Source organism: Oryza sativa, chromosome 3, assembly GCF_034140825.1.
Source record: "Oryza sativa Japonica Group chromosome 3, ASM3414082v1".
Classification (NCBI taxonomy): Eukaryota; Viridiplantae; Streptophyta; class Magnoliopsida; order Poales; family Poaceae; genus Oryza; species Oryza sativa.
The window spans coordinates 32344594-32358185 of NC_089037.1; the positions used below are offsets into that span (position 1 = coordinate 32344594).

The 13592-nt window shown below is 41.2% G+C and overlaps 2 protein-coding genes across 4 annotated transcripts; both read left to right on the top strand.

Moving 5' to 3' along the window:
* The first annotated feature begins 745 nt into the window (after positions 1-745).
* Positions 746-7376, top strand: LOC4334175 (uncharacterized). 2 transcript variants are annotated; one of them, XM_066308379.1, is made up of 5 exons: positions 746-1843; positions 2287-2532; positions 3028-3262; positions 3392-4154; positions 5144-7376. In XM_066308379.1, exons 3-5 carry the CDS (start codon positions 3038-3040, stop codon positions 7126-7128), a joined length of 2973 nt encoding a protein of 990 aa, XP_066164476.1. In that variant the 5' UTR covers positions 746-1843; positions 2287-2532; positions 3028-3037; the 3' UTR covers positions 7129-7376. The 2 variants fall into 2 exon arrangements, with proteins under 2 accessions (XP_066164476.1, XP_015631139.1); XM_015775653.3 differs by having other exon boundaries at positions 746-1244.
* Positions 7377-8218: 842 nt separating this feature from the next.
* LOC4334176 (mitotic checkpoint protein BUB3.3) lies at positions 8219-13121 on the top strand. 2 transcript variants are annotated; one of them, XM_015775480.3, is made up of 9 exons: positions 8219-8368; positions 8622-8752; positions 9321-9403; positions 9754-10008; positions 10486-10558; positions 11023-11103; positions 11218-11296; positions 11762-11862; positions 12718-13121. In XM_015775480.3, exons 1-9 carry the CDS (start codon positions 8264-8266, stop codon positions 12761-12763), a joined length of 954 nt encoding a protein of 317 aa, XP_015630966.1. In that variant the 5' UTR covers positions 8219-8263; the 3' UTR covers positions 12764-13121. The 2 variants fall into 2 exon arrangements, with proteins under 2 accessions (XP_015630966.1, XP_066164478.1); XM_066308381.1 differs by lacking the exon at positions 9754-10008.
* Positions 13122-13592: the final 471 nt, after the last annotated feature.

Sequence of the window (13592 nt, forward strand, 5' to 3'; positions counted from 1 at the left end):
CTTGTTCTTAGCGACTTAAAAGTAAAGACTGAGAAAAAAAACTTCGATGAAAAACCTCAAAATTAGCTCCAAATCTAAAGGTGGAAATTCAAATGTTAGCTGATAAGTATAAGCATAAGCGAAAAAATGAGGCTCTTAAGTTCCCGAAATAGTCCAATAATGGATCTAAGCAGTATATATGCATTTTTATAAAAAAAAAGAGAGAAACTTTAGAGGTGGAACAAATAATCCGCGACAATAATCGGGTGAAGTGGTGAAAAGCTCATGATGTTTGCTCCCTCTTGGTGAGACTGACGAGGTGGCCCCACATGGCAGAAACAGCTAAGCTGAAACTGAAGGAGGTGGACACTCGCCAGATTGCCAGATTCTCTCAAGTCCCAATCCTCACTGGCTCACTGACCGAAAGGGACAGAGATAATATAACTAGTCTAGCCAGCATCAAGTTAAACAACAACTGTCTGGTCTGATGATCCCACAGGGAAATCAGATCCTTAACAAGACTCCCCTCCATAATTAAATCCGGCTTGAAATGCATACTTTCACACCGAAATTATGAAAGAGACAGCAGCAGGTGCGCAGGGGAAAAAAAGAGATGTTAGGAAACATTAATTCTTGATGAGAGAGAAAGTGAGAGAAGGATAGAGAGAGAAAGAGAGTGGGTGAGAAGGATCAGCAGGAAGAGCTAAGAGGAGGAGGAGGAGGAGGAGGAGAGAGAATAAAAAGACCAGATGCCAACAAATCTGCTGTGATTGCTCGTAGTTTAGAAGAAGGTCGTTCCATTCTCTTCCTCAGAGGAGAGAGAGAAAGGGACCAAACAACACCCATCCAAGAACCCCACAAAAGGAGAAAATTTCCATTATTTTTATTTTTTGGGGGGAGAAGGAGAAGAAAGAAGAAGTGCGTCGTCATTCTTTGAGGCAAGAACAGCAACAACAGCAAGAACCAACCACCCCCTTCCTCCTCATCCTCCTCCTCTTGCTTGTTCTTCTTCCTCCGTGGCCCATCGAATCCAATTATCCTCCACCTCGATCGATCGCCTCTCTCTCTCTCTCTCTTACCCTGGAATTTTGGTTCGGATTTAGCCCATAAAAAATCCTGCCTCTTGAGGTCAACCTGGGACTCTTTGATGCTGGGTTTCTAGCGGGGACATGGCCGTGGTGGTGCCTGCGAGGCTGTTCGTCCTCCGGATGCTGCGTGTCGTCAGGCTCAACCCTCTCCAGCGCGGTGCCGCGAGCGTCGTCGAGGTGAACCAAATGTTATGAGAGCTTGGGTTTTATCACTTGTGTGATGCTTTTGTTGCTGTAAAAAAAAAGAAAAGAAGAAAAAAAACCGTGCAGTTTTCCTGCCTTTTCTGCTCGGGCAATTCGATTTTGCGCTGTGGGTTTATTGGCTGAAATTTTCGGTTGAAGTTGGTGAAAATTTCGACTTCTTTTTTGATGAACTGATGGCGATGGATAAAATCTTTCTTTCTTTCTTTCTTTCTTTCTGCCCTGAAAGGCGTGATTTTTAGAGGGAGGGAGTGACTTTGTCCGAGTTGGTTGAGCTACCGCGTATCGAGGGGGGTTGACTTGTATTGTCTCCCGCACGACGACGAGCCGACAGCCGCGCCGCCGCCGCCGCCATCCATGCATGTCTTCTCCGGCCACGGCGGCCGGCGGTGAGGTCGTCACCCAGATCCGGCGACTCGGTCGGGGCCGGCAGCCGCAGATCCAGTGGATCCATCGGAAGCCGCCCCGGATCGAGGTCCCCGCGTGAGGGATACACCTGGCCTCGAGCTCTGCGACGCTGGATTTGCTCGTGGAGGCCACATCCCCGGTCAAGTTGGGCTCCTGAGCTCGAGAAGGCAAGTTGGGGGGCACCCAGATTTCATGGGATTTCTTCGCCTCCGCTCTCGCCTGCCTTCTCAGATCAGATGGAGATGGCCTTGTCTGGGAATGCTTGAATTCGATCATAGCATCAGGAAAAAAAAGTTGCAAACTTCTCCTAGAAGCTCACATTTGGAAACGAGTGATAGGACCACCTGAAGATCATCATAGGCTTTAGTGGCTCACGCCATAGCTTAGTGTTCTTTCGTTATGTTTTCTCTTGAATGGAAAAAAAACTGAACTACTCTCCTTCAATTTCTTAAAAATGTAAGCTGCTTCTTTCGATGCAAAGTTCGTTTTCTGGGGGGAATATTAGATAGGAATGGTGCGCTTTGATATTGTGTTTCATCCGTGCTATGATACACTTTCGTATTTTGTTTGGTAGATCATCGTAGTACTCACTACAGTATTTCTTGAACAGGATATTTCTTGAAGCACCATTCAAACTGGGAAGCCATATTGGTTGATCATACAGCTGGATTGGTTGAGCTATCCATTTGGCTGATCAGTTCAGAACAGTGAAGAGTCGCATTGTATATTTCCGTTGTGTCGACTCTCCAATTTTTGACTTGGTGCACTTGATGCGAAGATTGCAAAACACTCACAGGCTGGTTCCATTCCACGGCAACGGGGGATCGTATATGATCAATGCAGGCGTCTTGTTTTGGTATTTATTCTATGGAAGCTTGAAATAACTTATTTTTGCATGTCTCTGTTTGACATTACTTAGCTGCTCTACTTATGCTGCTTGCTGCCAATTTTAAGTACCGCAATTTAGCTGATCAGATCGTCTTAAATCTTATCAATTTTCCTTTGCTGAATTGTTGCTTAGGGTGATGCTCTTAGAATTACCTGTGAGTAGGTACTATGCTTATGTTACTTGTATTGAAGCTTTTGTGCCTCTCAAATTTGTTGTAAGAAAATGTGATTTGGCATTATGCCTGTAAATGTACTACAAACCATGAAAGTGAAGTTTTGTCTTTCTCAGCGTTTATGGTTGACCATCGTGTTAGTTTCCAGTTTACTCTTTCTGTTTCCTTCTTCAAGAAAATTAAAAATGCCCATTTGTTGTTTTGCTATATTTGAGGTTGATATTGCAAAAGTGGTAACTGGTCTTGTTTCACTTTGTATAATTCAAAATTTTGAATGTTCTGTTGAACAGATTAGCAAGAATGGGAGCAAAGGTAGAAGGTGACAATTACATGCTTGGATATTATGCCATGGGGGATTTCAACATGGATGCAAATGGTAGGTGGTCTCCATACCATGATGAGAAGATGTCGAATGGTCATATGTGCAATGGCTTCATGACAAAACCAGCAAATGGTTATTCAGAATACGACAAAGAGATGCTCACGCGTACTATGCTTGAACATGAAGCTATATTTAGGCAACAAGTGAGTATCCTGACATGACTTACATAAGCATCTTAATCCATCATTATAAGGCAAAACAGCACAGCAGTAATTTTCATTTCCCCCCTCATGTTTCCTTATGTCATACCTGACAATCCTGCCAATATCCAGGTGTATGAATTGCACCGGGTTTACAAAATACAGAGAGACCTGATGAAACAATATCAAAACAAAGATATATATGCATACCCAATGCTGGAAGATGCATCAAAGACGAATTCACCATCACAGCTTCCACCAAATGGTGCAAAGATGAGTTGGCCGATTCAGACACCTCCTATGTCCATAACATACAAAAAGGCTTCTATTGCAGAGCATGGTGTTATGAATCATCCCTTGAAGTTCCTTAGAGAAGGCAGTGTACAGTCCTCTCCAAATGGATTTCCCCCAAGCGATGTTGCTTTGAACGCCAGACAAGGCACTTTTGACCTTCAGCTTTCTGCTGATCATTATGTTGATGATGACAATGCATCAGATAATGGCCCTATAGATTTCCTTGGTGTAGCACCAGACAAAAAACCTCAGAATAATGCTGACCTCACATTAGTTAGTCCGGAAGGTTTAGGGAGGTTCAGTGATAATAGTTCAACCTCAGGATTGCATGCTACAAATAATGTAGGAGGCCGGCAAGTTGTTGACCTGAATGAGCCAATTACAGGCACATATATGGGTAGAGCTAACGGGTCAGTATCCAGAGGTCTTTCCTATACCTTGGAAAACTCATGGCACCAATCTATATTGAAACCAAGCACAGCTAACTTCAATTACAATAAAGAATACTCCAAAGAGAAACATTTGGATGAAGGAACAAGCTCAAATTTCTTTGCTGCAAATGCCAAGACAAAGCAGGAGGAGAAACAGTTGATTGATAAAGGTAATGATATGCATTATGCAAACTTATTTATTCATGGCCAGATGAGTCATTTTTATGTTTGGACGATAAAAATCTTAATACCATACTTACCAGATTTATTTTACTGGAAACAAATTTGTGTGCATGGTATGGGTTCATTGTGGAATTTGGGACGAAATGATCAGCAGAAAGCTGAAGGTCAAAAGTACTACCATTTGTTTTACAAGGACGTTGATACTAGAGTGACTAGATTCCAACGTCCTTGTAACTATGGTCAATACAGTACTACCATTAGTACAGTTTTCTAATTTTCTAAGTCCAATAGGGACATAACTAGTTGCGACAACAAGCAGCAAAGAGAAACATACCATGCGTGTTAGGAATGACATAGCAGCCTATTGCTAAGCTGAAAATGATAAATATATTGAGTTTCTAGTCTCAGTTGTGTGTAACAGTTCTCTCCTGTACATTCAAAACTGTGTTTCCTTTAACTATGCTAGTTTCTCATTCCCATGCTATACTTGATTGTGGTTGGAACACCTTCATGAGTCATGACCTTAAACCTTTCTTTTCGTTCAGTCAGTGCTTTGACCTGATAGATGTGATTTATAGCATGGACCATATAGTGTGCAGGTTGGTTTTTTCTAGTCCTGTAGTTCTGCATTAATGTAGTAATTGATAAATTAATAGTTACTTCTTGTCTGTGGCTTCCTAGCATTCTTGTTTTGTTGATTAAACTTGTAACCCTTTTTTCTTTCTGATACCGTAACCTACTTGTGTTTGAATGCACTGCATATCCATTTTTTGTGTGTGTTTCATATGTTGCTCTCCACTTCTTTAGTCTCTACTACATGTGGACACTTGGGTATCATTATGCATAGAGCCTAGGAAGCATATGTGGATGCTCTTTTCAGTAGCTGGCACATTTGTTTACTGGTCTTTTTCTTACAACTGATTCGATCCAGTCTAAATGTCTTAACATTTATTCTGTCTCTTGCTTCATCCATCAGGTAAACAGGTCAGCAGCATACATGTTTTCACACCCAGATACAGCGATGCAAATCCACAAATGTCCATGAAAGGTGTTGATGGGAGATCTGCAAGCAATAACCAGTTTTTTCACCAAGGTCAAAATGGTTCAATTGGATGGTTTGCAAGAAGTCCTCTGGAAGCCCCTGCCATCAATAATTTTCCTAGGCTTGATCGGTCACATAATTCAAGTCTTGGTGCACTTGCTCCTCCGATGTCTATTCCTCGCATAGACCATCCTTCAGGTGCTTCCCCGATAGGTTCCTGTACGGTAGATCCAAGGAGCAGTGCTATCAATAACGCTACATTCCAACCGATTCCAAGCTTCAAAGGTTCTTCAACTGTGAACCAAAGCATTGGAACTTCGATTCTTAAGGTGAAGAAGAATGAGGACTTAGATGGCAACTGTCCAGGTTTTGCACTTGATCCGTTTTGTGCATCAAGGCCACAGCATCAGGTGGCAATTTCAAGTGACGAGGAGCAAACCGAGTGCTTGATGTTTGAACATTCAGCACGGCATCGTGAGAATCCTCATTTTGCAAATGACAAGGGCCCAAAGAACTTTAACTTGAATGAAGCATTATCGGATGGACAGGAAGATTATCTTGTAGAACAAGATGGGGGAAGCGTTAGTAGCTTACCACAGAGTAAAGCCAGTGGGTTCCCGTGGCTCATAAAAACAACAGATACATGTACTCGCCCATCAGATTTGCAAAATCCAAGGAAGGTTTTTGCCCATTCAAATAGGATTGTAATCGATCTGAACAGCAATACTGATAGGAAAGAAGCAGCTTTGACTATTCATAGCCTGTCAGATTCTGCTTCAACATCCCTAGACTGTGGGGTTAAGAAGGAATCCCAGGATTGCGGGATTAAAAAGGATGAGGCGTTCGGGGACATTACCACTAGAACTGAGGTGGCATGTAATACGACTCAGGAGAGTGCTACATGTTTACCTGTTCTATGCCAGGAATATGTGCCTGGAGATGATAAAGCTGCTAATGGAGGTGACAAGAAAAGCAGTGCTCCTGTAAGGAATTTCATTGATCTGAATGATGATGCACCAAATGAAGACAATTCAGAGTCATCTGTGGTGTCACATGAATGCCATGTGGTCTCCTTACAGAACAACCATGGTAAACGCAAATTTGTCATTGATTTAGAAGTGCCTGCTTGTGAAGAAGGTGTGGCCTGGGATTTTAATCAGGAATGTTCTCCTTCTGGCAAACTTGATGTAACTCAGGAGGCTGATGATGCACATTTTACATGCACTAAAATTGCAGCAGAGAGCATTATTGCTTTGTCCATGCATGTGCCAACAATTGCAGAGACGCCTGATGATATGCTGCAGTGGTTTGCAGATCTTGCTTTATCAAGCACTGATGACCACGTTGAGCAAGCAGAAGCCCATGATTGCGTGAATAATTCCAGTGATGATGGTCTGGATTCATTTGAATCGTTGACACTGAAGCTGGAAGAGACCAAGATTGATGAGTACTGGAGCAGGCCACAGGCTCCTGAAATACCAAATGATGAACAAGCAGGATTATCAGTGAACCTTCTCACTAAGCCAAAACGAGGCCAGCAAAGGAGGAGGCGGCAGAAGCGCGATTTTCAGAAAGATATCTTGCCTGGCCTTACATCACTTGCGAGACCTGAAATCATAGAGGACATTCAGTTACTTGAGGGGTTAGTACAGGCATCTGGTGGATCTTGGCAATCAAGTTTAACTAGGCGAGGAAGATATGGTGGGCGGCCAAGAGGAAGAAAACCTCGCAAGAATCTGTCAGAAACTATAGAGGAAGAAGAAGTCCCGGTTAGTCCACCGGCAAAACCGGATACTGCAAAGCCAGATGCTGCGGAGATAGAAGCTAGTGATAGGGGGATCATTGGTTGGGGGCGAACAACGAGACGTTGTCGCAGACCGAGGTGTCCATCAGGCTACAACATTTCTGCCGCATCTTGAAAAGATGCCGACAGAAAACATCGGACTATATTTGGATTTGTAGTAGAGATCTTGATGGAGTGGTATAAGAAGGTAAGTATAGCCATGAGTGCACATACCTCGTTGGCCTATTTGGGCTCCCAACTTTCATGCTTTGGGGTTGAGACATGGTGTACATTTTTAATAAGAAATTCTTAAATTAGTTCATAAGATATTTCTGCAACAACATTGTATTAAGCTGTTCCGATGAAATATGGTATGATTCGTTATGAGAATTGCCAGGGATGTAACTCTGGCTGATATCTGAAGAAAAGCCTATGAAGAATGATAGCAGCAAAATGGGTGTACAAATGAGAGTTCTAGCCTGTATGAGTGTACTATGCTTTAGCAGGTTATGCATGTGCTGAATTGCCAATATTCAGAAACTGAAATACCAATTGATTCTTCCAATTCCCTGAATCTTGCATGCTTGTAGTTTTTGGACAGCTTGCAAGTGATGCTTCGGTGTATGGCTGTATCAAAAGGAGGTTGATAAATGGAGCACAAAAACTTGTTCAAAGCGGCAACAAAAGATGCAATCTTGTCACCTGAATGTTGCTTTCTGGATTAATTGCGGAATTAGAGAGTTTGATCATAACCTTTATATGTGCTAATAACAGCTCTTATATAAATGCATTTTCGTCAAAATGTCTGTCCACGGATGGAATCAAAAGCGTGTGTTTATTGACTCTGAACACAAACTTTACTTTCCGATCTGATGCGTGTTACATACTTGGCATGTCAAACAATTTGACCCTGACTTACCTAGATTCAAATACTCAATACATGCGTATAATTTATACAAACATTCCAAACCGGATCCTAATTTGGCGAATTACATGCCAGACCAAAAGGGGCTCACAAACAAAAATGTATATTTGGTTTTAACGTTAAAAAACCAAATAAAATCAAACTAATCGACGGAGCCCAAACACGAAAGCCCAACATTACTGGGCCAAGGTGGCCCAACAGCAGGTGGCCTGCTTGCTGCGGCCCACGGACAAGGCAAGTTCACCAGCGGGAAAAAAAGAGCGGCTAAAAACTCAAAACTCGAAACCCCACCACTCTCCTCGAAGTCTCCGGCGCTCGCAGCAAATCCAGCATCGGCGGTGAATCGATGGGATGGCGGCGGCGGGAGGGCGGCGGCGCCGTCGCCGGCGCGGCCTCGAGGCTTCGGTTCGCGCCGTCCTCCAACCACCTGCTCGTCTCCTCGTGGGATTCGGTGAGATTCCTTCTCCTCCTCATCCCCTCTCGTGATTTAGGGTGGCTTCGCCGTTTGGGGTTGGATGGATTGGGCGCGTGGGGGTGCTTCTGACTTGGTCCAGTTCGTAGGAGGAACCTGGGCGGGTTCTGAATTGTTTGCGAGCTTCCGGTTTTGAGTTGTCTCATCTCGTGAAAATGCGAAATCGGAGGAGGACGGAGAGGCCTGATTAGTGTTTTTTTTGCTTCCCATTTTGGTGGGATTTGTTCCGTAGGGGCTGAGGCTGTACGACGCAGACGCGTGCGAGCTCCGGATGGAGGCGAAATCGGAGGCGGCGCTTCTAGACTGCTGCTTCCAGGATGAGGCCGTGGCGCTCACAGGTGGCTCCGATGGATCCATAACCAGGTAACATTCCTATAAAAGTGGGCTGCAATCGGTGGTGCGATGGTGTTGTACGTTGGGCAGTGCAAGATAGGAACCCCTCCCCACGCACGTAAAATAGAGCAACGGATTAGTGCATGATTAGTTAAGTATTAGCTTAAAAAGACTTCAACATGGATTAATATTTTTTTTAAAGCAACTTTCCGACAGAAACTTTTTCTACAAAAAAAAAACGTACTAGCATTTAGCAGTTCGAGAAACGTGCGGGTGGAAAACGAAGGACCCAATAGCTTAAAAAAACTTCAAAATGAATTAATATGTTTGGAACTCACCCTTAGTTAATATGCTCACTGCTTCATTTCCTTAGATGATCTTTATCTGCTGAATTTTGGACCAAGTTAAGAGTTATCAGCTCGTGTTCGCATGTATTGTTGTGGGGTGCATGACGGCACTAGTCCTATTAGGTTGTTTATACTGATATTGAATTCTATATGTAGCATTTCGTGCAAATACTAAGCAATGCTCCATTCTCCATGTTATATAATTTAAATATGGAAATTTTATGTATTAGTACTTTGGGAAATGTTCTCAGGTATGACTTGCATTCAGGGGCTCAAGGTACTATTGGGCAACACCACGAAGTGGTTTCCTGCATCGAGTTCTCCCAGATAACTGGTAAGGGGCAGTTCATTGCGTTGATGCTTTTCTTGGTTCGATGGACGCTTGGCCCGGGCATCCAATAGGTGAAAACTTTAACACTGCCTGCCTATGTGTCCTTATTTGCTGAAAAGTTTTCAGCATCTGACATTTTCTGTACGCAAATAATAATAATGATACTAGGAAAGAAAGTTATGCTAGTATGTGACTATAGTTTTTTTGGTATTTGTAAATGGATTCCTGTAATAATTATCTATTTAGTGAGTTCTTTTTATTTTTTGCGTCGAATCTATTTAGCGAGTTTCATAATAGAAATGACAACCTTTACTTATTAATTTGTGTTTATTGTTGTGTCGTGTTCTTATCAGGTCAAGTTGTAACTGCTACCCTTGACAAAAAGTTAATGTTCTGGGATTCTCAAACAAGAAATGTGAACCCGAACAGCATAAAAAATTTGGATTCAGATGTGGCATCACTTTCAGTCTGCGAAATGTATATATTAGCAGCAATTGAGAGAGAAGTTTACATTTATGACATGAGGAACCTGATAGGACCAGTAAAAGTAAAAGATTCCCCTGTGGAATATCATTTAAGAAGCCTTCACTCTTCTCCAGAGTGGAAAGGTAGGGTTTCTATTTATATTTATGAGTTCTTATATATTTTTCTTGATACTAATGAAGGCTAAGACTAGTTTCCTTTCCGAAGTTCTCAATGCGAAGATGAAATTTGTAACAACAGTAGTTGTTATAAATATTACCATTGTTGTCCCGCTATAAAACCTAGCCCAGAGCCCTCTTTGTTTCGTCTTCCTTAAGAAAAAGGAAATCCTTACCAGTGATGGTCATCATCTTGTAGATGGTGATATCTTTTCGAGAATGGGGACACCCATGTAACCTAGTATTAAAACATACGATATTGTTGATGGTATGTGTTGAAGTCTCCATTCTCGTTTAAATCAAACATATGTACATTCAGACGTTCTCGTACTTATTCTTTTCTTTATTTTATATCCTTCCAAGGTGTTACTGATTGTTTGTTTATCTGAAACAGTTATTTTTGAACAACAGATAATCAACTTATGATTGGCTTTTTTTCCCCAGGATACGCAGCAGGATCTGTGGATGGAGTTGTTGCAGTGAAGTACTTTGATCGTGGAACCGATGGTGATATGGGGTATTTTTTTGTGCTTTCACTAGAGAAATCAATGGCAAATGTTTAAAACAAATAATCGATGACCGCTAATTCACTATAAAGAGAAGATCATTTCTTATTTGAATAGAGATAGCGTGGAAATTTACTCACATTTTCAGGCCTCTTCTCTCAAACTATATCTATTTGCTGTGAAGTAGAAACTTATTCTAATCCAAAAGACAAGAATAATAACACATAATTTTTTTGCATGATATATCTTTTTAGACAAATTTCTTATGTGCTGAGTTAGTTTGTCTTTTTTTTTTGTGTGTGTGTGTGTGTGAAAGGACCAACTTGGAACAAAAGGTGGTGATGCATGAATCAATCTTGACGTCTTATTAAGTTTTATGTAGCGGAACCAAAACAAGTCCTATAATAATGTATTATGTATAGATGCCCAAAGTACTCACCCTCAGAACTTAATTGAGATACTTGTATTTTTGCAGATATGTTTTCCGGTGTCATCCAAAATCTAGAGATGGAAGATCCAGTATGGTTCCCATTAATAGCATCGGAATTCATCCGTTGTATGTTTTGTATTTTTTTTTTGTGCATCTTCCAGCTGTCCTGTTCCTCAAAGTGATTTTTTTTTTTGAAACGAACCTCAAAGTGATGTGGACACACTGGTTTCTGATTGGCAGTGACAAAACTTTTGTTACTGGAGATAATGAAGGATATGTCATTGCCTGGGATGCTCAATCAAAAAAGAAGCTGCATGAGGTAACATGTGATCCTTGAGGTGAAAGCATATTGTCTGCAACTGTTTTGATTGTGGCAATTTAAAATTGACTAAGAATGAAATGACTTACCTGTAGGCCCTTCTGCTAACTCTTCTCTCACCCTGCTTTCACTTATCTCTCCTATTGCCTTCTGTAAATACTGTTAGCATCTATTTTCTGAGGACTTAGTTGCAAAAGAATATTTCTAATGTTATATATATATTAGAGCAATGTTGCAGAAGTGTACACTGCAAATGTCCAGTGATCAAGATTGGATTGTTCTTAATTCCTATGGTTCTCTGTGTTAAATGACGGATGCTGTCTTGAACAACTATAAATGAAACTTGGCTGTTGTATCCTGTGTGCAATAGCAATTCAATTTTCCTAACGCAGTTTAGTTAATCAGTATATGTACCTCTTTTCTGTTGGCGGGTTAATAATTTAGATCTGTATTTTACCTGTGCAGTTTCCTATCTACTCAGGCAGTGTGGCATCGATAGCGTTCAATCATAATGGTCAAATTTTTGCAGTTGCTTCAAACAGCAACTATCAAGAATCAGATAAAATGTGAGTAGCTACTGAACCAGAAAATTACCTATTGCTTCATTGTCATCAATAATTGCCATTACATTCAATATTTATTCAGATGTAATCATGTGATGGTAGAACATGGTTTCCTATCAAAATCTATTGCACAAGACGTTTCCACTTATAAGTTATAAATATCTAAATTTGGCTGGTGAACCCCCTTTTTTTTTAGAAAGAGAGGGGTCGTCTCCCATTTTCATTACCAGAAATGAAGGTTCAACAAGCACTAACCTGGCAACCACGACTAAACCAGAGTCACCAAAGTGCTAATTAAGGTGCCATCTCACCATTATAGCACTTCTGGTGAAAGTTTTCTACTAAATAATCTACTGTCAGCTATTTAGGCAAATAGGAAAGCAGTTTACAGCCTACTATGTTTAACCTATTGCATTCCCAGGAAGAGTTTTGCTTCCAATATATAAACCACATGTGTGTTGTACATGGAAGGTATGCATGGAGGGGTCTGGTAGTTGAGCGTTCTGATTATTTCATTCAACCAAGTAACCTTTCCATTTGCTGCATACGTGCAGCAATCTTTTCTTAGTTGATCAGTACGCTGATTACTTGATGCTTGGTCTTTTGTCATTGCCTTCAATTTGTGGTTGTTTGTTTTGGAAAAAAGTGGTCCACTGTCATACCTAACTATGCTTCTTTCTGATGAGAAGCACTTCTCCTCATTCTCTGATATGATTACAAAGTATCCTAAACATTTGGATTTGGTTACTATAGTGATAGTATTTCATCTTTGTTGAATCGAAGTATCATGTTTGTTCCACCTCATCATTAAGAAAGCATTCAATCTACCTACTGATCATCTCGCTTGCACGTTTTCAGGGTAGAGGAGCACCAGATATTTTTCGAAATGAAGCAGCACTTCTAAGGAGGTGTGCCTCACCTTTTAGCAGGAGGTCCCTACCTTCATGTTGTACAACTAATCGAGCTAAACTTATTCGTAGGTATTCTTTTCCACCCCATCATTTTGTTAGCTGCGCAGGATGTAGCTGAACGTTGTTGTATTGTTGTATGGGGAAGCATTATACTCATACAAATTAGCAGGTTTACCTATCTCAGCTTGTGTAGGCATGTGATTGTTCTCAAGCAAGGGCAGGGTAGATTTGTAGCGACTGTGTGTAAACTAGTACATCATGTACTGTATGTTCAAACTGCTATTAGGAAATGTAACACATGTTATTGGACATTTGGACTTGGATCTGGTTATGCAAAATGGTTGAAGCAAATTTGAGTTTTTCTTTTCTGCTAGTAGGGAAACGAGTAGGAATATTTTCTCGAGAGGAATCTTTTGCTTCTCAAGCACATTCTTTCTTTTGGAGTTGATCCAGACATTGAATTGTGTCTCTTTTGGTGTTGCTCCAGACATATTGAAGTGTGTGTATCTGTTTGACCTGATGCGTTTGCGTCTGGAATCTTTGCTGCACTAGGATGCTGTGACTTCCAGCTAGTGCTATGTTGCTAGTATCTGGCTTTCCCCTTTTCTGGGTTTTTCACCATTTGATCTTTTAGAACATTTATTTAACAAATAGATAAAAAAAAGACTTATTCTGATTCTTTTTTTGGCACCACCGTTATTGGTCTCGTGGTTCAACATGACCGTGCCAATGACATTGGCGCTGTTCTACATTCTCCGGTGGACTAATGTGAAGTGATGCCAATATCATTGGCGTTGTTACGTTGGACCACAACGTCAATAA